At 43.2% G+C, this 26,596-nt stretch overlaps 1 protein-coding gene across 1 annotated transcript in view; it reads left to right on the plus strand.

Annotated features, from left to right (window-relative positions):
- Nucleotides 1–26,596, plus strand: part of LOC128662508 (SH3 and multiple ankyrin repeat domains protein 3) — a 155,322-nt gene that overhangs the window by 117,610 nt on the left and 11,116 nt on the right. The window contains exons 2-3 of the mRNA XM_053716287.1: nt 5,724–5,927; nt 9,104–9,175. Of these exons, the coding sequence (XP_053572262.1) occupies nt 5,724–5,927; nt 9,104–9,175 (276 nt within the window). The remainder of the gene's footprint in view (nt 1–5,723; nt 5,928–9,103; nt 9,176–26,596) is intronic.

Consider the following 26,596-nt stretch of genomic DNA (forward strand, 5'->3'; position numbering starts at 1 on the left):
TAGCCAAACCAGTACTGAAACAGAGTATATCGTCGATCTGAAAAGGGAGGTAGGAGATGAATCTCTACCACCGATAACAGAGAACCTATGAAATAGATCTCCCGTGAGGAAAACCATTGCATTCAATAGGTGATACTCCCTTCACATCCCTCTGACATTCGCTGTACTCTGAGAGGAATCGGGCTTCAAAATACTGAGAAGCGCATATCAACGTAGAAATCTTAGCGCAAACTTACTTCACCACCTCCATAGGAGGCAAAGTTTGTAAAACTGAATTGTGGGTGTGGCGAGGAGTGTATTTATAGGCATTTTGAGGTTTGGGAAACTTTGCCCCTCCTGGTAGGATTGTGTATCCCATACGTCGCTAGCTCATGGACTCTTGCCAATTACATGAAAGAAATGTATTTCTTACCTGGGGTATAGTCTTTTTTTCAAATTTACTGTTTTTTAAATTTGCGGGCAAAATGCCACAGTTTATTGCGTCATTCTTGGCGCAAGATTTGTTTGGCGTGGAATTACGTTAGTTGACGCAAAATCGTCATTTCCAGCATCTTAGTTGACGGCGAGTCCTTCACAAGGTTGCGTCATCTGAGACGCGAAAGTGTCGTTTCCGGATGTTTTTGGAGCCAAAAAATATTTATCTGTTTGTTGTGTGTCATACTTGGCGCCAAATATTTTCATTATTTAAAGACCCCATTCCTAGTAGCTTCTTACCTTTTTTTTCTGTCAGAGGGCTATGCTGTTTGCATTTTTTCCCATTCCTGAAACTGCCATATAAGGAAATTGATAATTTTGCTTTATATGTTGTTTTTTTCTCTAACATATGCAAGATGTCTCAATCTGATCCTGTCTCAGAAATCACTGTTGAAACCCTGCTGCATGATAACAGCTCTACCAAAGCTAAGTGCATTTGTTGTAAACTTGTGGAGATTGTATCTCCTGCTGTGGTTTGTAATAGTTGTCATGATAAACTTTTACATGCAGGAAATGTATCCATCAGTAGTAGTTCATTACCTGTTGCTGTTCCCTCAACATCTAATGTGCAAGATATACCTGTAAATTTAAAATAATTTATTTCTGATTCTATTCAGAAGGCTTTGTCTGCCATTCCACCTTCTAATAAACGTAAAAGGTATTTTAAAACTTCTCATTGATGAAATTTCAAATGACCAGCAACATGCTGATTTATCCTTCTCTGATGTGGATCTATCTGATTCAGAAGATCCTGCCTCAGATATTGACACTGACAAATCCTCTTATTTATTTAAAATGGAGTATATTCGTTCTTTGTTAAAAGAAGTGTTGATTACATTAGATATGGAGGAAACTAGTCCTCTTGATATTAAAACTAGTAAACGTTTAAATTCTGTTTATAAACCTCCTGTGGTTATTCCAGAGGTTTTTCCAGTTCCTGATGCTATTTCTGATATGATTTCTAAAGAATGGAATAGGCCTGGTACTTCTTTTATTCCTTCAAGGTTTAAAAAAATTGTATCCTTTGTCAGGAGTTAGATTGGAGTTTTGGGAAAAGATCCCCAAAGTTGATGGGGCTATCTCTACCCTTGCTAAACGTACTACTATTCCTACGGAAGATAGTACTTCTTTTAAAGATCCTTTAGATAGGAGACTTGAATCTTATCTAAGGAAGGCTTATTTATATTCAGGTCATCTTCTTAGGCCTGCAATTTCTTTGGTTGATGTTGCAGCTGCTTCAACTTTTTGGTTGGAAACTTTAGCGCAACAAGTATCGGATCATGATTTGTCTAGCATTGTTAAGTTGATTCAACACTAATAATTTAATTTGTGATGCCATTTTTGATATCATCAAAATTGATGTTAAATATATGTCTTTAGCTATTTTAGCTAGAAGAGCTTTGTGGCTCAAACCTTGGAATGCTGATATGACTTCTAAGTCCAGATTACTATCTCTTTCTTTCCAAGGTAATACATTATTTGGTTCTCAGTTGGATTCAATAATTTCAACTGTTACTGAGGGGAAGGGAATTGTTTTGCCTCAGGATAAAAGACCTAAGGGTAAATCTAAACTTCTAACTGTTTTCGTTCCTTTCGACAAAATAAAGAACAGATACCTAATCCTTCCCCCAAGGAATCTGTTTCCAATTGGAAGCCTTCCTCAAATTGGAATAAATCCAAGCCATTTAAGAGATCAAAGCTAGCCCCCAAGTCCGCATGAAGGTGCGGCCCTCATTCCAGCTCAGATGGTAGGGGGCAGATTAAAGTTTTTCAAAGATGTTTGGATCGGTCCAAAACCATTGGATTCAGAGTATTGTCTCTCAGGGGTACAGAATAGGATTCAGAGTAAGACCGCCTGTGAGAAGGTTTTTTCTCTCACGCATTCCAGCAAACCTAGTAAAGGCTCAGGTATTTCTGAAGTGTGTTTTAGACCTGGAGTTATCAGGGGTAATCATGCCAGTTCCGTTTCAGGAACAGGGTCTGGGGTTTTATTCAAATCTATTCATTGTCCCAAAGAAAGAAAATGCATTCAGACCAGTTCTGGATCTAAAGATTTTTAATCGATATGTAAGAGTACCAACTTTAAAAATGGTGACTATAAGGACTATTCTGCCTTTTGTTCAGCAAGGGCATTATATATCCACAATAGACTTACAGGATGCATATCTTCATATTCCGATTCATCCAGATCACTATCGGTTCCTGAGATTCTCTTTTCTAGACAAGCATTACCAATTTGTTGCTCTTCCTTTTGGCCTAGCGACAGCTCCAAGAATCTTTTCAAAGGTTCTCGGTGCCCTACTCTTTGTAATCAGAGAACGGGGTATTGCAGTGTTTCCTTATTTGGACGATATCTTGGTACTCACTTAGTCTTTACGTTCTGCAGAATCTCACACAAATCAACTAGTGTTGTTTCTTTGAAGACATGGTTGGAGGATCAATTTACCAAAAAGTTCTTTGATTCCTCAGACAAAGGTAACCTTTTTAGGTTTCCAGATAGATTCAGTGTCCATGACTTTGTCTCTAACAGACAAGAAACGTTTGAAATTGGTTGCAGCATGCCGGTACCTTCAGTCTCAGTCATTCCCTTCAGTAACTATGTGCATGGAAGTTTTAGGTCTCATGACTGCAGCATCAGACGCGATCCCCTTTGCTCGTTTCATATGAGACCTCTCCAGCTTTGTATGCTGAACCAATGGTGCAGGGATTATACAAGGATATCACAATTAATATCCTTAAATCCAATGTTCTACTTTCTCTGACTTAGTGGTTAGATCACCATCGTATAATTCTAGGGGCCTCTTTCGTTCGTCCAACCTGGACTGTGATTACAACAGATGCGAGTCTTTCAGGTTGGGAAACTGTTTGGGGATCTCTGACAGCACAAAGGGTTTAGAAATCTCAAGAGGCGAGATTACCAATCAATATTTTGGAACTCTGTGCAATTCTCAGGGCTCTTCAGTTTTGGCCTCTGTTGAAGAGAGAACCGTTCATTTGTTTTCAGACAATATCACAACTGTGGTGTATGTCAATCATCAGGGTGGGACTCACAGTCCTTGAGCTTGAAAGAAGTGTCTCGGATACTTGTTTGGGCGGAATCCAGCTCCTGTCTAATTTCTGCGGTTCATATCCCAGGTATAGACAATTGGGAAGCGGATTATCTCAGTCGTCAGACTTTACATCCGGGAGAATGGTCTCTCCATCCAGATGTGTTTTCCCAAATTGTTCAGATGTGAGGGCTTCCAGAAATAGATCTGATGGCATCTCATCTAAACAAAAAACTTCCCAGGTACCTGTCCAGGTCCAGGCATCCTCAAGCGGAAGCAGTGGATGCGTTGACACTTCCTTGGTGTTATCAACCTGCTTATATTTTCCCGCCTCTAGTTCTTCTTCCAAGAGTGATCTCCAAAATCATCATGGAGCAATCATTTGTTCTGCTGGTGGCTCCAGCATGGTCTCACAGGTTTTGGTATGCAGATCTTGTTCGGATGTCCAGTTGCCAACCTTGGCCACTTCCATTAAGGCCAGACCTTCTATCTCAAGGTCCATTTTTCCATCAGGATCTCAAATCCTCAAATTTGAAGGTATGGAAATTAAACGCTTAGTGCTTAGTCATAGAGGTTTCTCTGACTCAGTGATTAATACTATGTTGCAGGCTCGTAAATCTGTTTCTAGAAAGATTTATTATCGAGTTTGGAAGACTTACATTTCATGGTGTTCTTCTCATAAATTCTCTTGGCATTCTTTTAGAATTCCTAGAATTTACAGTTTCTTCAGGATGGTTTGGATAAAGGTTTGTCTGCAAGTTCCTTGAAGGGACAAATCTCTGCTCTTTCCGTTTTATTCCACAGAAAAATTGCTAAGCTTCCGGATATTCACTGTTTTGTACAGGCTTTGGTTCGTATCAAGCCTGTCATTAAATCAATCTCTCCTCCTTGGAGTCTTAATTTGGTTTTGAAGGCTTTACAGGCTCCTCCATTTGAGCCTATGCATTCTTTGGACATTAAACTACTTTCTTGGAAAGTGTTGTTCCTTTTGACCATCTCTTCTGCTAGAAGAGTTTTTGAATTATCTGCTCTCTCTTGTGAATCTCCTTTTCTGATTTTTCATCAGGATAAGGCAGTTTTGCGGACTTCATTTTAATTCTTACCTAAGGTTGTGAATTCTAACAACATTAATAGAGAATTTTTTTTGTGTCCTAAATCCTAAGACTTCTTTGGAGAGATCTTTACATTCTTTGGATGTGGTGAGAGCTCTGAAATATTATGTTGAAGCTACTAAAGATTTCAGGAAGACTTCTAGTCTATTTGTTATCTTTTCTGGTTCCAGGAAAGGTCAGAAGGCTTCTGCCGTTTCTTTGGCATCATGATTAAAGCTTTTGATTCTTCAAGCTTATTTGGAGTCGGGTAAAGCCCCGCCTCAGAGAATTACAGCTCATTCTACTAGATCACTTCTTGGGCTTTTAAGAATGAAGCTTCAGTTGATCAGATTTGCAAAGCAGAAACTTTGTTTTCTTTGCATACATTTGCTAAATTCTACCATTTTGATGTATTTGCTTCTTCGGAAGCAGTTTTTGGTAGAAAAGTTCTACAGGCAGCTGTTTCAGTTTGATTCTTCTGCTTATGATTTAAGTTTTTCCTTTTATTTATGAGAATAAACTTATATTTGGGTTGTGGATTAATTTTTTTCAGCGAAATGGCTGTTTTTATTTTGTCCCTCCCTCTCTAGGGACTCTTGCGTGGAGTTCCACATCTTGGGTATTGCTATCCCATATGTCTATAGCTCATGGACTCTTGCCAATTACATGAAAGAAAACATAATTTATTTAAGAACTTACCTGATAAATTCATTTCTTTCATATTGGCAAGTCCATGAGGCCCACCCCCTTTTTTATGGTGGTTATAATTTTTTGTATAAAGCACAATTATTTCCAAATTTTACTCCTTTCTTTATAACACCACTTCTTGGCTATTCGTTAAACTGAATTGTGGGAGTGGTGAGGGTTGTATTTATAGGCATTTTGAGGTTTGGGAAACTTTGCCCCTCCTGGTAGGATTGTATATCCCATACATCACTAGCTCATGGACTCTTGCCAATATGAAAGAAATTAATTTATCAGGTAAGTTCTTACATAAATTATGTTTTTGCTTGTGACAGTGATATATATGATGTAAACTTTTCTGAGTAAATGCCCCATAGTCAGCTGCATTCTTTGTTCATGTGATTTTCTTCCTTTTTGTAAACCTCAGAAGTGCCTCCGTTTAAACCCTGATGCTCCAGTGTGGGTAGCTAAACAACGAATCCTCTGCACGTTGAACCACAGTCTGAAGGACGTGCTAAATTATGGGCTCTTCCAGCCGGCATTTAATGGGAGAGCTGGAAAATTTCTTGATGAGGAGAGGCTGTTGCGGGAATATCCACCATCTGTGGCTACACCTGTCCCCTACCTGGAGGTAACATGCTGGTCTGTGAGTTAATAAAGGGCTTTGTAAACCCGCTGTAAATATGTTAATTTGCCAAACACACTTTAATGGGATTTTCTCTCAGATAAACCCAACATCTCCTGATAGTTATGTGTTTATATTTTTACTTAAGGTAAATCTAAAACTTAAACTGTGCCTTAAACATACCCTGGTACAAACACAGGTAAAATGTGTTCACCAGCGAGCTTAACATGCTCATGATCTTCCTTAGATATTAGTGTATCCTGTGCATTTTAGATGTACTATTTCTCAAATGTCTGCATCCCCTGTATTTAGATGTTAGTCATTAGAACAAAACCCTCATGTTAATATAAAGTTTAATGGATATTCAGTAATAGTCCCCAGTGTTTACTTACGTGTGGACAAATATCTATTTATATTTAATGTGTATTTGCCCAAAAACAATATAACCAAGTGGTAGGTTATTTTGCTTTTCATAACCTCACATCCTGGCACTTGATTCTCTTTATCAAGTTTCATAACAGTTTTTTCAGCCACTTTAGCCCAAAAGAACAATTCCTAGTCACTAACCTCACAGAATTGTAGAAGTCACTGACATTACCAAGTATGCTGCTGCCGGTTACCAAAATGTAAAAATAAATCAGCTGATAATGTGTCTGAACTATGGATGTAAAACAAACTTCTGTATTGCAACATTTCATTTCTCATACATACAGAAGCCAGGAAATGCATGATTTTAGTGTACCACTTGGCGCATGGATACAGTGCCAGCCTCAGAACCTGTAAACAGCTGAGTGTAACATCCGCAACTGCATGGTACAATCTCCCTGTGATTGGTGTATAAGTAAATTACTTTATAGGGTGTTGTCAGACACTCAGTAGATTCCAGCTCCCCTGCCTGTATCAATACTTTCGTATGAGCTGTAGAACACAAGTATCACCCAAACCCTAGGAATATTGCTACATATTGCTTTTGTGGGAAGTGTGGGAAACTGGGCATCACAATCTAGTGACAATTTCTTCTGACCTGTGAATATGTCCCTGTTTACCCTTGAGTTAACTTTGATCAAAAGAAAAAACTTGGTAATGTTAAAAGGACCGTATATATGACAGAGCTGTAGTTACTTATGCAGCAGATATATTTACATGAAAGAACATTTAATAAAAACTGTTAAGTGAAGCTAAGAGGAATTGCTAGTAATACCCAGATATTTATTGCTCACTAGATGACAGGGACATCTCCCACAGAACAAATAGTTTATTCAGCAAACAAAAGTGTAATACAAGTGCTGTCTGAGAAGGGTCTGTAGGAGGAGAGGGGGTGGTCAACTGTGTCGAAGGCAGCAGAGAGGTCAAGTAAGATAAGTATAGAATAGAGGCCATTACTTTTAGCAGAAATAAAATCGTTAGTAACCTTGGTAAGGTCAGTCTCAGTTGAGTGTTTGGGGCGGAATCCAGATTGCAGGGGGTCAAGCAAGGAGTTGGTGGACAGGAAGTGGGTTAGTCGATTGTAAAGTAGTTTTTCGAGGAGTTTTGATGTTAGAGGAAGCAGTGTAAGGGGCGGTAGTTCTCAGGAGAATTGGGGTCAAGGGAGGGTTTTTTGAGTATAGGATTGACTTTTGCATGTTTGAAAGAAGATGGAATGAACTGGTAGAGAGAGATAGGTTGGAGATGTAAGAGCAGGAGCGAGAGGAGGAGTCGCCGGCAAATGACACAGAAAATGACCTGTGAGAAAGATAGGAGTGAATCCAGGAAAGAGCAGTGTCACAGAGGCCAAAAGAGCTAAGGGTCTGTAGGAGGAGGGGGTGGTCAACTGTGTCAAAGGCAGCTGAGAGGTCAAGTAAGATGAGTATAGAGTAGTGGTCAATATTTTTAGCAGAGAGAAGATTGTTAGTAACCTTGGTAAGGGCAGTCTCAGTTGAGTGTTTGGGGCGGAATCCAGATTGCAGGGGGTCAAGCAAAGAGTTGGTGGACAGGAAGTGGGTTAGGCGATTGTAAACTAGTTTTTCAAGGAGTTTTAATGTTAGTGGAAGCAGTGATATGGGACGGTAGCTTTCAGGAGAATTGGGGTCGAGGGAGGGTTTTTTGAGTATGGAAGTGACTTTTGCGTGTTTGAAAGAAGATGGGAATAAGCCTGTAGAGAGAGATAGGTTGAAGATGTGAGCAAGAGGGTGGAAGATAGGGAGGGTATTAGATGGGAAGGGATGGGGACGAGCGGGCAGGTAGTGAGGCATGAGGAAGATAGTAACAATAAAACTTCATTCTTAGTGTTAGTGGCTGGGTGGAAGATGCAGAGGAAGTAACTGGGCCTGTTGTAAGATTGCAGGTTGGTGTTGGGATGTTGTTTTGGATAGTATGTGTTTTGTTTAAAAAGTAGCAGGGTAGAGGAGAGAGTTAAAAGTGGAGAAAAGTAATTTAGGGTTTGAGGAAAGAGTGTATATGAGAGAAGAGACGTAGGTTTGCTTGGCTAAGTGAAGGGCAGAAGTGTATGAGCGAAGAATAAACTTATAGTGGAGGAAATCAGGTTCAGAGTGAGTTTTCCTCCAGACATGCTCAGCAGTACAGGGGCATTTTTGCAAATAGCGTGTATGCTGAGCATGCCAGGGCTGCAACTGATGGCGTGATGTTTTGCGCAGCTGGGGAGGGGCAAGCGTGTCTAGTGCAGAGGAGAGAGTTTTGTTATAGTGGGTTGTTGCGAGATCAGGGCAGGTTATAGTGGAACTGTTAGGGAGGAGATCTTGAATGATTTTTGAAAATTGGAGCGGATCCACAGCATGTAGATTTCTACAGGTGCGGGGGGGGGGGGAGAAGTGGGTTTAGCTGTTGCATTAATATTAAAGGTGACCAGGTGATGGTCTAAAATGGGAAAAGGGCAACAGGTGAGGTTAGATATAGAGCAGAGGTAGGAAAATAGCAGGTCGATGGAGTGTCCATCACGGTGAGTAGGGAATAGGGTGGATTGTGAGAGACCGAAGGAGGATGTGAGTGAAAGAAATTTAGAGGCAGCAGTATAGAGAGTGCAGACCACGCACCTTTATCTGTGTTCATATTATTTCTCTGACCTAATATAAGTCTGTAACAAAGTGCTATAACTACTGTAAACAACACTGACCTGCTGGGACTTTAGGCAACTGCTGCATCAGTATCATCTTTAACTACATGCTTCTCTCTCTATTATCCCCCAGTTTCGCTACAAGAGGCGCGTGTACACCCAGGCACTGCTAGATGACAAGCAGTTTGCCAAGCTTCACACTAAGGTGAGTCACATGTGGTGTCACTAGTACAGTGACATGTTAATAGTAATAATTCACGGCACACTCAGTATATCAGTCATGTGTGACACACTTAAATATCAGCTTGCCCTGCCAGGGACAGCAAGTAGAGTTATAGCACATTACAGCCCAGTGTTACATTACCCCTCAGTGTCACATTACTGACCAGTGTCACATTACTGCCCAGTATCACATTACCCCCTAATATCATATTACTGCCTAGTGTCACATTACCCCTTAGTGCCACAAAACTGACCAGTGTCACGTTACCCCTCAATGTCACATTACTTCCTAGTGCCACATTACCCCTCGCTGTCACATTACCCCTCGCTGTAACATTACTGCCTAGTGTCACATAACATTTCAGTGTCAAATAACTGCCCAGTGTCAAATTACCCCTCAGTGTCACATTACTGTCTAGTGTCACAATACTGCCCAGTATCACATTACCCCCCAATGTCACATTACTGCCTAGTGTCACATTACCCCTTACTGCCACATTACTGACCAGTGTCACGTTACCCCTCAATGTCACATTATTGACCAGTGTCACGTTACCCCTCAATGTCACATTACTTCCTAGTGTCACATAACCCTTCTGTGTCACATGACTGCCCAGTGTCACATTATCCCTCAGTGTCACATGACTGACCAGTGTCACATTACCCCTCAGTGTCACATTACTGCCTAGCAGGGCTTGAAATTTCCAGTGGTCCCAGACCATTTAGAAATTGCAGCAGACAACTTAGAAATTTGACTTTTTCCTATCTTTAACATTGAGTGGACTACTAACTTTTCCCTCTGGGCTAGTAGCTTTTAGCCCCTGAATAGTACATTATAGTGATATGTTTCCACCCCTGCTGCCCAGTGTCACATGACAGTCAAGTGTAACATTACTGCCCAGTGTCACATAACCCTTCAGTGTCAAATTACTGCCCAGTTTCACATTACTCCTCAGTCTCATGACTGCCCAGTTTCACATTAGCCCTCAGTGTCACATTACCCCTCAGTGTCAGATGACTGCCCAGTGTCAAATTACCCCTCATTGTCACATCCTTCAGTGTCACATGACTGCCTAGTGTCACATTACCCCTCAATGTCACATTACTGCCTAGTGCCACATTACCCCTCACTGTCAAATTACTGTCCAGTGTCACATTACCCCTCACTGTCACATTGCTGCTTAGTGTCACATTACCCCTCAGTGTCACATTACTTCCTAGTGTCACATATCATTTAAGTGTCAAATGACTGCCCAGTGTCAAATTACCCCTCAGTGTCACGTTACTGCCTAGTGTCACATAACCCTTCAGTGTCACATTACCCCTCAGTGTCACATTACTGCCCAGTATCACATTACCCCCTAATGTCATATTACTGCCTAGTGTCACATTACCCCTTAGTGCCACATTATTGACCAGTGTCATGTTACTCCTCAATGTCACATTATTGACCATTGTCACATTACCCCTCAGTGTCACATTACTGACCAGTGTCATATTACTGACCAGTGTCACATTACCCCTCAATGTTACATTACTGACCAGTGTCAAATTACCCCTCAGTGTCACATTTCTGACCAGTGTCACATTACCCCTCAGTGTCACATTACTGACCAGTGTCATATTACTGACCAGTGTCACATTACCCCTTAATGTCACATTACTGACTAGTGTCACATTACCCCTCAATGTCACATTACTTCCTAGTGTCACATAACCCTTCAGTACCACATTACCCCTCAGTGTCAAATCACTACCCTGTGTCAAATTACCCCTCAGTGTCACATGACTGCCTAGTGTCACATTACCCTTCAATGTCACATTACTGCCTAGTGCCACATTACCCCTCACTGTCACATTGCTGCTTAGTGTCAAATTACCCCTCAGTGTCACATTACTGCCCAGTGTCACATTACTGCCCAGTGTCACATTACCCCCTCAGTGTCACAATACTGCCCAGTATCACATTACCCACTAATGTCACATTACTGCCTAGTGTCACATTACCCCTTAGTGCCACATTACTGACCAGTGTCACGTTACCCCTCAATGTCACATTATTGACCAGTGTCACCTTACCCCTCAATGTCACATTACTTCCTAGTGTCACATAACCCTTCAGTGTCACATGACTGCCCAGTGTCACATTATCCCTCAGTGTCACATGACTGCCCGGTGTCATATTATCCCTCAGTGTCACATGACTTTCCAGTGCCACATTACTGACCAGTGTCACATTACCCCTCAGTGTCACATTACTGCCTAGCAGGGCTTGAAATTGCAGCAGACAACTTAGAAATTTTACTTTTTTCTATCTTTAACATTGAGTGGACTACTAACTTTTCCCTCTGGGCTAGTAGCTTTTAGCCCCTGAATAGGGCATCATAGTAATCTGTTTCCACCCCTGCTGCCTAGTGTCACATAAAACTTCAGTGTCACATGACAGCCAAGTGTCACATTACTGCCCAGTGTCACATAACCCTTCAGTGTCACATAACTGCCCTGTGTCACATTACCCTCAGTGTCACATAACCCCTCAGTTTCACATTACTGCTAGTGTCACATTACCCCTCAGTGTCAAATGACTGCCAGTTTCACATTACCTTTCATTGTGACATTACTTCCTAGTGTCACATTACACCTCAGTGTCAAATGACTTCCCAGTTTCACATTACTCCTCAGTCACATGACTGTCCAGTTTAACATTACCCCTCAGTGTCACATTAACCCTTAGTGTCACATTACTACCTAGTGTCACATAACCCTTCAGTGTCACATTACTCCTCAGTGTCACATTACCCCTCAGTTTCACATGACTGCCTAGTGCCACATTACCCCTCACTGTCAAATTACTGCCTAGTGTCAAATTACCCCTCACTGTCACATTGCTGCTTAGTGTCACATTACCCCTCAGTGTCACATTACTTCCTAGTGTCACATAACTCTTCAGTGTCACATTACTCCTCATTGTCACATTACCCCTCAGTGTCACATTACTGACCAGTATCACATTACCCCCTAATGTCATATTACTGCCTAGTGTCGCATTACCCCTTAGTGCCACATTACTGATTAGTGTCACGTTACCCCTCAATGTCACATTACTTCCTAGTGTCACATTGCCCTTCAGTGTCACATTACTGACCAGTGTCACATTACTGACCAGTGTCATATTACTGACCAATGCCACATTACTAACCAGTGTCACATTAACCCTCACTGTCACATTACTGACCAGTGACATGTTACCCCTCAATGTCACATTACTTCCTAGTGTCACATAACCCTTCAGTACCACATTACCCCTCAGTGTCAAATCACTACCCTGTGTCACATTACTGACTAGTGTCACATTACTGACTAGTGTTACATTACCCCTCAGTGTTACTTTACTGCCTAGTGCTACATTACCCCTCACTGTCACATTACCCCTCACTGTCACATTGCTGGTTAGTGTCACATTACCCCTTAGTGCCACATTACTTACCAGTGTCACGTTACCCCTCAATGTCACATTATTGACCAGTGTCACGTTACCCCTCAATGTCACATTACTTCCTAGTGTCACATTACCCTTCAGTTTCACATGACTGCCTAGTGTCACATAACCCTTCAGTTTCACATGACTGCCTAGTGTCACATAACCCTTCAGTGTCACATGACTGCCCAGTGTCATATTATCCCTCAGTGCCACATTACCCCTCAGTGTCACATTACTGCCTAACATTGAGTTGACTACTAACTTTTCCCTCTGGGCTAGTAGCTTTTATCCCCTGAATAGTACATCATAGTGATATGTTTCCACCCCTGCTGCCTAGTCACATAACCCTTCGGTGTCGCATAACTGCCCAGTGTCACATTACCCCTCAGTGTCACATTACCCCTCAGTGTCACATTACTGCCTAGTGTCACATTACCCCTTAGTGTCACATTACTGCCCAGTATCACATTACCCCCCCATGTCACATTACTGACCAGTGTCAAATTACCCCTCAGTGTCACATTATCCCTCAGGGTCACATCCTTCAGTGTCACATGACTGCCTAGTGTCACATTACCCCTCAATGTCACATTACTGCCTAGTGCCACATTACCCCTCACTGTCAAATTACTGTCCAGTATCACATTACCCCTCACTGTCACATTGCTGCTTAGTGTCACATTACTTCCTAGTGTCACATATCATTTAAGTGTCAAATGACTGCCCAGTGTCAAATTACCCCTCAGTGTCACATTACTGCCTAGTGTCACATTACTGCCTAGTGTCACATTACTGCCTAGTGTCACATTACCCCTCAGTGTCACATTACCCCCTAATGTCATATTACTGCCTAGTTTCACATTACCTCTTAGTGCCACATTACTGACCAGTGTCACGTTACTCCTCAATGTCACATTATTGACCAGTGTCACACTACCCCTCAGTGTCACATTACTGACCAGTGTCACATTACCCCTCAATGTCACATTATTTCCTAGTGTCACATAACCCTTCAGTACCACATTACCCCTCAGTGTCACATTACTGCCTAGTGTCACATTACCCCTCTGTGTCACATTACCCCTCAATGTCACATTACTTCCTAGTGTCACATAACTTTTCAGTACCACATTACCCCTCAGTGTCACATTACTGCCTAGTGTCACATTACCCCTCTGTGTCACATTACCCCTCAGTGTCACATTACCCCTTAATGTCACATTACTGACTAGTGTCACATTACTCCTCAGTGTCACATTACTGACCAGTGACATGTTACCCCTCAATGTCACATTACTTCCTAGTGTCACATAACCCTTCAGTACCACATTACCCCTCAGTGTCAAATCACTACCCTGTGTCAAATTACCCCTCAGGGTCACATTACCCCTCAGTGTCACATGACTGCCTAGTGTCATATTACCGTTCAATGTCACATTACTGCCTAGTGTCTCATAAAATTTCAGTGTCAAATTACCCCTCAGTGTCACATTACTGCCCAGTGTCACATAACCCTTCAGTGTCACATTACCCCTCAGTGTCACATTACTGCCCAGTGTCACACTACTGCCCAGTATCACAATACTGCCCAGTATCACATTACCCCCTAATGTCACATTACTGCCTAGTGTCACATTACCCCTTAGTGCCACATTACTGACCAGTGTCACGTTACCCCTCAATGTCACATTACTTCCTTGTGTCACATAACCCTTCAGTGTCACATGACTGCCCAGTGTAACATTATCCTTCAGTGTCACATGACTGCCCAGTGTTACATGACTGCCCGGTGTCATATTATCCCTCAGTGTCACATGACTTTCCAGTGCCACATTACTGACCAGTGTCACATTACTGCCTAGCAGGGCTTGAAATTTCCAGTGGTCCCGGACCATTTAGAAATTGCAGCAGACAACTTAGAAATGTGACTTTTTCCTATATTTAACATTGAGTGGACTACTAACTTTTCCCTCTGGGCTAGTAGGTTTTAGCCCCTGAATAGTACATCATAGTAATATGTTTCCACCCCATGCTGCCTAGTGTCACATAACACTTCAGTGTCACATGGCAGCCAAGTGTCACATTACTGCCCAGTGTCACATAACCCTTCAGTGTCACATAACTGCCCAGTGTCACATTACCCTCAGTGTCACATAACCCCTCAGTTTCACATTACTGCTAGTGTCACATAACCCTTCAGTGTCACATTACTGCCTAGTGTCACATTACCCCTCAGTGTCAAATGACTGCCCAGTTTCACATTACCTCTCATTGTGACATTACTTCCTAGTGTCACATTACCCCTCAGTGTCACATTACTGCCTAGTGTCACATAACCCTTCAGTGTCACATTACTGCCCAGTATCACATTACCCCCCTATGACACATTACTGACCCGTGTCACATTACCCCTCAGTGTCACATTACTGACCAGTGACATGTTACCCCTCAATGTCACATTATTCATAGTGTCAAGGTATCACTGCCCTGTGTCAAATTACCCCTCAGTGTCACATTACTGACTAGTGTCACATTACCCCCTCAGTTTCACATTACCCCTCAGTGTCACTTCCCTCAGTGTCACATGACTGCCTAGTGCCACATTACCCCTCACTGTCACACTGCTGCTTAGTGTCACATAACCCTTCAGTGTCACAATACTGACCAGTATCACATTACCCCCTAATGTCATATTACTGCCTAGTGTCACATTACCCCTTAGTGCCACATTACTGATTAGTGTCACGTTACCCCTCAATGTCACATTACTTCCTAGTGTCACATTACCCTTCAGTGTCACATTACTGACCAGTGTCATATTACTGACCAGTGTCACATTACCCCTCAATGTCACATTACTAACCAGTGTCACATTACCCCTCACTGTCACATTACTGACCAGTGACATGTTACCCCTCAATGTCACATTACTTCCTAGTGTCACTTCCTAGTGTCACATAACCCTTCAGTACCACATTACCCCTCAGTGTCAAATCACTACCCTGTGTCACATTACCCCTCTGTGTCACATTACCCCCTCACTGTCACATTACTGACTAGTGTCACATTACCTCTCACTGTCACATTGCTGCTTAGTGTCACAGTATCCCTCAGTGTCACATTACTGCCTAGTGTCACATAACATTTCAGTGTCAAATGACTGCCCAGTGTCAAATTACCCCTCAGTGTCACATTACTGCCTAGTGTCACATAAACCTTCAGTGTCACATTACTGCCCAGTGTCACAATACTGCCCAGTGTCACAATACTGCCCAGTGTCAAAATACTGCCCAGTATCACATTACCCCCAGTGTCACATTACCCCCTAGTGTCACATTACTGCCTAGTGTCACATTACTGACCAGTGTCACGTTACCCCTCAATGTCCCATTACTGCTTAGTGTCACGTTACCCCTCAGTGTCACATTACTGACCAGTGTCACATTACCCCTCAATGTCACATTACTTCCCAGTGTCACATTACCCCCTAGTGTCACATTACTGCATAGTGTCACATTACTGACCAGTGTCACACTACTGACCAGTGTCACGTTACCCCTCAATGTCACATTACTTCCTAGTGTCACATTACCCTTCAGTTTCACATGACTGCCTAGTGTCACATAACGCTTCAGTGTCACATGACTGCCCAGTGTCACATTACCCCTCAGTGTCACATTACTGCCTAACATTGAGTGGACTACTAACTTTTCCCTCTGGGCTAGTAGCTTTTAGCCCCTGAATAGTACATCATAGTGATATGTTTCCACCTCTGCTGCCTAGTGTCACATAACACTTCAGTGTCACATGAGTGACCAGTGTCACATAACCCTTCAGTGTCACATAACTGCCCAGTGTCACATTACCCCTCAGTGTCACATTACCCCTCAATGTCACATTACCCCTCAGTGTCACATAACCCCTCAGTGTCACATTACTGCCTAGTGTCACATTACCCCTCAGTGTCAAATGACTGCCCTGTTTCACATTACCTCTCAGTGTCACATTACTTCCTAGTGTCACATTACCCGTCAGTGTCAAATGACTTCCCAGTTTCACATTACTCCTCAGTCACATTACTGCCCAGTTTCACATTGCCCCTCAGTGTCACATGACTTTCCAGTGTCACATTACCCCTGAGTGTCATATGAATTTCCAGTGTCACATTACCCCTCAGTGTCACATTATTGCTTAGTGTCACATAACCCTTCAGTGTCACATTACTGCCTAGTGTCACATAATCCTTCAGTGTCACATTACCCCTCTGTATCACATTACGGCCTAGTGTCACATTATCCTGCTCTGTGTCATATTATCTGTCTGTGTCAGATTACCCCTCAGTGTCACATAAACCTTTAGTGTCACATTACCGCCTAGTGTCATATTACCCGTCTGTGTCACATTACCCCTCTGTGTCACATTATCTTTCTGTGTCACAACACTCCTTAGTGTCACATGATCTGTCTGTGTCATATAACTCCTCAGTGTCACATTACTGCCTAATGTCACATTACCCCTCACTGTCAAATTACTGTCCAGTGTCACATTACCCCTCACTGTCACATTGCTGCTTAGTGTCATATTACCCCTCAGTGTCACATTACTTCCTAGTGTCACATATCATTTAAGTGTCAAATGACTGCCCAGTGTCAAATTACCCCTCAGTGTCACATTACTGCCTAGTGTCACATAACCCTTCAGTGTCACATTACCCCTCAGTGTCACATTACTGCCCAGTATCACATTACCCCCTAATGTCATATTACTGACCAGTGTCAAATTACCCCTCAGTGTCACATTACCCCTCAGTGTCACATCCTTTAGTGTCACATGACTGCCTAGTGTCACATTACCACTCAATGTCACATTACTGCCTAGTGCCACATTACCCCTCACTGTCAAATTACTGTCCAGTGTCACATTACCCCTCACTGTCACATTAGCCCTCAGTGTCACATTACTTCCTAGTGTCACATATCATTTAAGTGTCAAATTACCCCTCAGTGTCACATTACTGCCTAGTGTCACATAACCCCTCAGTGTCACATTACTGCCCAGTATCACATTACCTCCTAACGACATATTACTGCCTAGTGTCACATTACCCCTTAGTGCCACATTACTGACCAGTGTCATATTACTGACCAGTGTCACATTACCCCTCAATGTCACATTACTGACCAGTGTCACATTACCCCTCAGTTTCACATTACTGACTAGTGACATGTTACCCCTCAATGTCACATTACTTCCTAGTGTCACATAACCCTTCAGTACCACATTACCCCTCAGTGTCACATTGCTGCTTAGTGTCACATTACCCCTCAGTGTCACATTACTGCCTAGTGTCACATATCATTTAAGTGTCAAATGGCTGCCCAGTGTCAAATTACCACTCAGTGTCACATTACTGCCTAGTGTCACATAACCCTTGAGTGTCCCATTACTACTCAGTGTCACGTTACCCCTCAGTGTCACATTACTGACCAGTGTCATATTACTGACCAGTGTCACATTACCCCTTAATGTCACATTACTGACCAGTGTCACATTACCCCTCAGTGTCACATTACTGACCAGTGACATGTTACCCCTCAATGTCACATTACTTCCTAGTGTCACATAACCCTTCAGTACCACATTACCCCTCAGTGTCAAATCACCCCTCATTGTCACATTACCCCTCAGTGTCACATTACTGACCAGTATCACATTACCCCCTAATATCATATTACTGCCTAGTGTCACATTACCCCTTAGTGCCACATTACTGATTAGTGTCACGTTACCCCTCAATGTCACATTACTTCCTAGTGTCACGTTACCCCTCAATGTCACATTATTGACCAGTGTCACGTTACCCCTCAATGTCACATTACTTCCTAGTGTTACATTACCCTTCAGTACCACATTACCCCTCAGTGTCAAATCACCCCTCAGTGTCACATTACCCCTCAGTGTCACATGACTGCCTAGTGTCACATTACCCTTCAATGTCATATTACTGCCTAGTGCCACATTACCCCTCACTGTCACATTGCTGCTTAGTGTCAAATTACCCCTCAGTGTCACATTACTGCCCAGTGTCACATTACTGCCCAGTGTCACATAACCCTTCAGTGTCACATTACCCCTCAGTGTCACAATACTGCCCAGTATCACAATACTGCACAGTATCACATTACCCACTAATGTCACATTACTACCTAGTGTCACATTACCCCTTAGTACCACATTACTGACCAGTGTCACGTTACCCCTCAATGTCACATTATTGACCAGTGTCACCTTACCCCTCAATGTCACATTACTTCCTAGTGTCACATAACCCTTCAGTGTCACATGACTGCCCAGTGTCACATTATCCCTCAGTGTCACATGACTGCCCGGCATCATATTATCCCTCAGTGTCACATGACTTTCCAGTGCCACATTACTGACCAGTGTTACATTACTCCTCAGTGTCACATTACTGCCTAGCAGGGCTTGAAATTTCCAGTGGTCCCGGACCATTTAGAAATTGCAGCAGACAACTTAGAAATTTGACTTTTTTCTATCTTTAAAATTGAGTGGACTACTAACTTTTCCCTCTGGGCTAGTAGCTTTTAGCCCCTGAAAAGGGCATCATAGTAATCTGTTTCCACCCCTGCTGCCTAGTGTCACATAACACTTCAGTGTTACATGACAGCCAAGTGTAACATTACTGCCCAGTGTCGCATAACCCTTCAGTGTCACATAACTGTCCAGTGTCACATTACCCTCAGTGTCACATAACCCCTCAGTTTCACATTACTGCTAGTGTCACATTACCCCTCAGTGTCAAATGACTGCCCAGTTTCACATTACCTCTCATTGTGACATTACTTCCTAGTGTCACATTACCCCTCAGTGTCAAATGAATTCCCAGTTTCACATTACTCCTCAGTCACATGACTGTCCAGTTTCACATTACCCCTCAGTGTCACATTACCCCTCAGTGTCAGATGACTGCCAAGTTTCACATTACCCATCAGTGTCACATTACTGCCTAGTGTCACATTACTCCTCAGTGTCACATTACTCCTCAGTGTCACATTACTGACTAGTGTCACATGACTGCCTAGTGCCACATCACCCCTCACTGTCAAATTACTGCCTAGTGTCACATTACCCTTCACTGTCACATTGCTGCTTAGTGTCACATTACCCCTCAGTGTCACATTACTTCCTAGTGTCACATTACTCCTCAGTGTCACATTACCCCTCAGTGTCACATTACCCCTCAGTTTCAAATTACTGACCAGTATCACATTACCCCCTAATGTCATATTACTGCCTAGTATCGCATTACCCCTTAGTGCCAAATTACTGATTAGTGTCACGTTACCCCTCAATGTCACATTACTTCCTAGTGTCACATTACTGACCAGTGTCATATTACTGACCAGTGTCACATTACCCCTCAATGCCACATTACTAACCCGTGTCACATTACCCCTCAATGTCACATTACTTCCTAGTGTCACATAACCCTTCAGTACCACATTACCCCTCAGTGTCAAATCACTACCCTGTGTCAAATTACCCCTCAGTGTCACATTACCCCTCAGAGTCACATTACTGACTAGTGTCACATTACTGACTAGTGTCACATTACCCCTCAGTGTTACATTACTGCCTAGTGCCACATTACCCCTCACATTACCTCTCACTGTCACATTGCTGCTTAGTGTCACATTACCCCTCAGTGTCACATTACTGCCTAGTGTCACATAACCCTTCAGTGTCACATTACTGCCCAGTGTCACAATACTGCCCAGTGTCACAATACTGCCCAGTATCACAATACCCCCCAGTGTCACATTACCTCCCAGTGTCACATTACCCCTTAGTGCCACATTACCCCTCAATGTCACATTATTGACCAGTGTCACGTTACCCCTCAATGTCACATTATTGACCAGTGTCACGTTACCCCTCAATGTCACATTACTTCCTAGTGTCACATTACCCTTCAGTTTCACATGACTGCCTAGTGTCACATAACCCTTCAGTGTCACATGACTGCCCAGTGTCATATTATCCCTCAGTGCCACATTACCCCTCAGTGTCACATTACTGCCTAACATTGAGTGGACTACTAACTTTTCCCTCTGGGCTAGTAGCTTTTAGCCCCTGAATAGTTTCCACCCCTGTTGCCTAGTCACATAACCCTTCGGTGTCACATAACTGCCCAGTGTCACATTACTGCCTAGTGTCACATTACCCCTCAGTGTCAAATGACTGCCCTGTTTCACATTAGCCCTCAGTGTCACATTACCCCTCAGTGTCAGATGACTGTCTAGTGTCAAATTACCCATCAGTGTCACATTACTGCCTAGTGTCACATTACCCCTTAGTGTCACATTACTGCCCAGCATCACATTACCCCCCCATGTCACATTACTGACCAGTGTCACATTACCCCTCAGTGTTACCCTTTAAATGTCACATTATTCATAGTGTCACATAACCCTTCAGTACCACATTACCCTTCTGTGTCAAGTCACTACCCTCTGTCAAATTACCCCTCAGTGTCACATTACTGACTAGTTTCACATTACCCCTCAGTGTCACTTCCCTCAGTGTCACATGACTGCCTAGTGCCACATTACCCCTCACTGTCACACTGCTGCTTAGTGTCACATAACCCCTCAGTGTCACATTACCCCTCAGTGTCACATTACTGACCAGTATCACATTACCCCCTAATATCATATTACTGCCTAGTGTCACATTACCCCTTAGTGCCACATTACTGATTAGTGTCACGTTACCCCTCAATGTCACATTATTGACCAGTGTCACGTTACCCCTCAATGTCACATTACTTCCTAGTGTTACATTACCCTTCAGTACCACATTACCCCTCAGTGTCAAATCACCCCTCAGTGTCACATTACCCCTCAGTGTCACATGACTGCCTAGTGTCACATTACCCTTCAATGTCACATTACTGCCTAGTGCCACATTACCCCTCACTGTCACATTGCTGCTTAGTGTCACATTACTGCCCAGTGTCACATTACTGCCCAGTGTCACATAACCCTTCAGTGTCACATTACCCCTCAGTGTCACAATACTGCCCAGTATCACAATACTGCACAGTATCACATTACCCACTAATGTCACATTACTACCTAGTGTCACATTACCCCTTAGTGCCACATTACTGACCAGTGTCACGTTACCCCTCAATGTCACATTATTGACCAGTGTCACCTTACCCCTCAATGTCACATTACTTCCTAGTGTCACATAATCCTTCAGTGTCACATGACTGCCCAGTGTCACATTATCCCTCAGTGTCACATGACTGCCCGGCATCATATTATCCCTCAGTGTCACATGACTTTCCAGTGCCACATTACTGACCAGTGTTACATTACTCCTCAGTGTCACATTACTGCCTAGCAGGGCTTGAAATTTCCAGTGGTCCCGGACCATTTAGAAATTGCAGCAGACGACTTTTTTCTATCTTTAACATTGAGTGGACTACTAACTTTTCCCTCTGGGCTAGTAGCTTTTAGCCCCTGAATAGGGCATCATAGTAATATGTTTCCACCCCTGCTGCCTAGTGTCACATAACACTTCAGTGTCACATGACAGCCAAGTGTAACATTACTGCCCAGTGTCGCATAACCCTTCAGTGTCACATAACTGTCCAGTGTCACATTACCCTCAGTGTCACATAACCCCTCAGTTTCACATTACTGCTAGTGTCACATTACCCCTCAGTGTCAAATGACTGCCCAGTTTCACATTACCTCTCATTGTGACATTACTTCCCAGTGTCACATTACCCCTCAGTGTCAAATGAATTCCCAGTTTCACATTACTCCTCAGTCACATGACTGTCCAGTTTCACATTACCCCTCAGTGTCAGATGACTGCCAAGTTTCACATTACCCCTCAGTGTCAGATGACTGCCCAGTGTCAAATTACCCATCAGTGTCACATTACTGCCTAGTGTCACATAACCCTTCAGTGTCACATTACTCCTCAGTGTCACATTACCCCTCAGTGTCACATTACTGACTAGTGTCACATGACTGTCTAGTGCCACATCACCCCTCACTGTCAAATTACTGCCTAGTGTCACATTACCCTTCACTGTCACATTGCTGCTTAGTGTCACATTACTTCCTAGTGTCACATTACTTCCTAGTGTCACATTACTCCTCAGTGTCACATTACCCCTCAGTGTCACATTACCCCTCAGTGTCAAATGAATTCCCAGTTTCACATTACTCCTCAGTCACATGACTGTCCAGTTTCACATTACCCCTCAGTGTCAGATGACTGCCAAGTTTCACATTACCCCTCAGTGTCAGATGACTGCCCAGTGTCAAATTACCCATCAGTGTCACATTACTGCCTAGTGTCACATAACCCTTCAGTGTCACATTACTCCTCAGTGTCACATTACCCCTCAGTGTCACATTACTGACTAGTGTCACATGACTGTCTAGTGTCACATTACCCTTCACTGTCACATTGCTGCTTAGTGTCACATTACCCCTCAGTGTCACATTACTTCCTAGTGTCACATTACTCCTCAGTGTCACATTACCCCTCAGTGTCACATTACCCCTCAGTTTCACATTACTGCCCAGTATCACATTACCCCCTAATGTCATATTACTGCCTAGTATCGCATTACCCCTTAGTGCCACATTACTGATTAGTGTCACGTTACCCCTCAATGTCACATTACTTCCTAGTGTCACATTACTGACCAGTTTCATATTACTGACCAGTGTCACATTACCCCTCAATGCCACATTACTAACCCGTGTCACATTACCCCTCAATGTCACATTACTTCCTAGTGTCACATAACCCTTCAGTACCACATTACCCCTTAGTGTCAAATCACTACCCTGTGTCAAATTACCCCTCAGTGTCACATTACTGACTAGTGTCACATTACTGACTAGTGTCACATTACCCCTCAGTGTTACATTACTGCCTAGTGCTATATTAACCCTCACATTACCTCTCACTGTGACATTGCTGCTTAGTGTCACATTACCCCTCAGTGTCACATTACTGCCTAGTGTCACATAACCCTTCAGTGTCACATTACTGACCAGTGTCACATTACCTCCCAGTGTCACATTACCCCTTAGTGCCACATTACCCCTCAATGTCACATTATTGACCAGTGTCACGTTACCCCTCAATGTCACATTACTTCCTAGTGTCACATTACCCTTCAGTTTCTTATGACTGCCTAGTGTCACATAACCCTTCAGTGTCACATGACTGCCCAGTGTCATATTATCCCTCAGTGCCACATTACCCCTCAGTGTCACATTACTGCCTAACATTGAGTGGACTACTAACTTTTCCCTCTGGGCTAGTAGCTTTTAGCCCCTGAATAGTACATCATAGTGATATGTTTCCACCCCTGTTGCCTAGTCACATAACCCTTCGGTGTCACATAACTGCCCAGTGTCACATTACTGCCTAGTGTCACATTACCCCTCAGTGTCAAATGACTGCCCTGTTTCACATTAGCCCTCAGTGTCACATTACCCCTCAGTGTCAGATGACTGTCTAGTGTCAAATTACCCATCAGTGTCACATTACCCCCCCATGTCACATTACTGACCAGTGTCACATTACCCCTCAGTGTCACATTTCCCCTCAATGTCACATTACTGCCTAGTGCCACATTACCCCTCACTGTCAAATTACTGTCCAGTGTCACCTTACCCCTCACTGTCACATTGCTGCTTAGTGTCACATTACCCCTCAGTGTCACATTACTTCCTAGTGTCACATATCATTTAAGTGTCAAATGACTGCCCAGTGTCAAATTACCCCTCAGTGTCACATCACTGCCTAGTGTCACATAACCCTTCAGTGTCACATTACCCCTCAGTGTCACATTACTGCCCAGTATCACATTACCCCCTAATGTCATATTACTTCCTAGTTTCACATTACCCCTTAGTGTCACATTACTGACCAGTGTCACGTTACTCCTCAATGTCACATTATTGACCAGTGTCACATTACCCCTCAGTGTCACATTACCCCTTAATGTCACATTACCCCTTAATGTCACATTACTGACTAGTGTCACATTACTCCTCAGTGTCACATTACTGACCAGTGACATGTTACCCCTCAATGTCACATTACTTCCTAGTGTCACATAACCCTTCAGTACCACTATACCCCTCAGTGTCAAATCACTAACCTGTGTCAAATTACCCCTCAGTGTCACATTACCCCTCAGTGTCACATGACTGCCTAGTGTCACATTACCCTTCAATGTCACATTACTGCCTAGTGCCACATTACCCCTCACTGTCACATTGCTGCTTAGTGTCACATTACCCCTCAGTGTCACATTACTGCCTAGTGTCACATAACATTTCAGTGTCAAATTACCCCTCCGTGTCAAATTACCCCTCAGTGTCACATAACCCTTCAGTGTCACATTACCCCTCAGTGTCACATTACTGACCAGTGTCACACTACTGCCCAGTATCACATTACCCCCTAATGTCACATTACTGCCTAGTGTCACATAACACTTCAGTGTCACATGGCAGCCAAGTGTAACATTACTGCCCAGTGTCGCATAACCCTTCAGTGTCGCATAACTGCCTAGTGTCACATTACCCTCAGTGTCACATAACCCCTCAGTGTCACATTACTGCCTAGTGTCACATTACCCCTCAGTGTCAAATGACTGCCCAGTTTCACATTACCTCTCATTGTGACATTACTTCCTAGTGTCACATTACCCCTCAGTGTCAAATGACTTCCCAGTTTCACATTACTCCTCAGTCACATGACTGTCCAGTTTCACATTACCCCTCAGTGTCACATTACTGCCTAGTGTCACATAACCCTTCACTGTAACATTACTCCGCAGTGTCACATTACTGCCCAGTATCATATTACCCCCCAATGTCACATTACTGATCCGTGTCACATTACCCCTCAGTGTCACATTACTGACCAGTGACATGTTACCCTTCAATGTTACATTATTCATAGTGTCACATAACCCTTCAGTACCACATTACCCTTCTGTGTCAAATCACTACCCTCTGTCAAATTACCCCTCAGTGTCACATTACTGACTAGTTTCACATTACCCCTCGGTGTCACATTACTGACTAGTTTCACATTACCCCTCAGTGTCACTTCCCTCAGTGTCATATGACTGCCTAGTGTCACATTACCCTTCAATGTCACATTACTGCCTAGTGCCACATTACCCCTCACTGTCACATTGCTGCTTAGTGTCACATTACCCCTCAGTGTCACATTACTGCCTAGTGTCACATAACATTTCAGTGTCAAATTACCCCTCCGTGTCAAATTACCCCTCCGTGTCAAATTACCCCTCCATGTCAAATTACCCCTCAGTGTCACATAACCCTTCAGTGTCACATTACCCCTCAGTGTCACATTACTGACCAGTGTCACACTACTGCCCAGTATCACACTACTGCCCAGTATCACTTTACCCCCTAATGTCACATTACTGCCTAGTGTCACATAACACTTCAGTGTCACATGGCAGCCAAGTGTAACATTACTGCCCAGTGTCACATAACCCTTCAGTGTCGCATAACTGCCTAGTGTCACATTACCCTCAGTGTCACATAACCCCTCAGTGTCACATTACTGCCTAGTGTCACATTACCCCTCAGTGTCAAATGACTGCCCAGTTTCACATTACCTCTCATTGTGACATTACTTCCTAGTGTCACATTACCCCTCAGTGTCAAATGACTTCCCAGTTTCACATTACTCCTCAGTCACATGACTGTCCAGTTTCACATTACCCCTCAGTGTCACATTACTGCCTAGTGTCACATAACCCTTCACTGTCACATTACTCCGCAGTGTCACATTACTGCCCAGTATCACATT

This window comes from Bombina bombina, chromosome 6 (assembly GCF_027579735.1).
Source record: "Bombina bombina isolate aBomBom1 chromosome 6, aBomBom1.pri, whole genome shotgun sequence".
NCBI classification, from domain to species: Eukaryota; Metazoa; Chordata; class Amphibia; order Anura; family Bombinatoridae; genus Bombina; species Bombina bombina.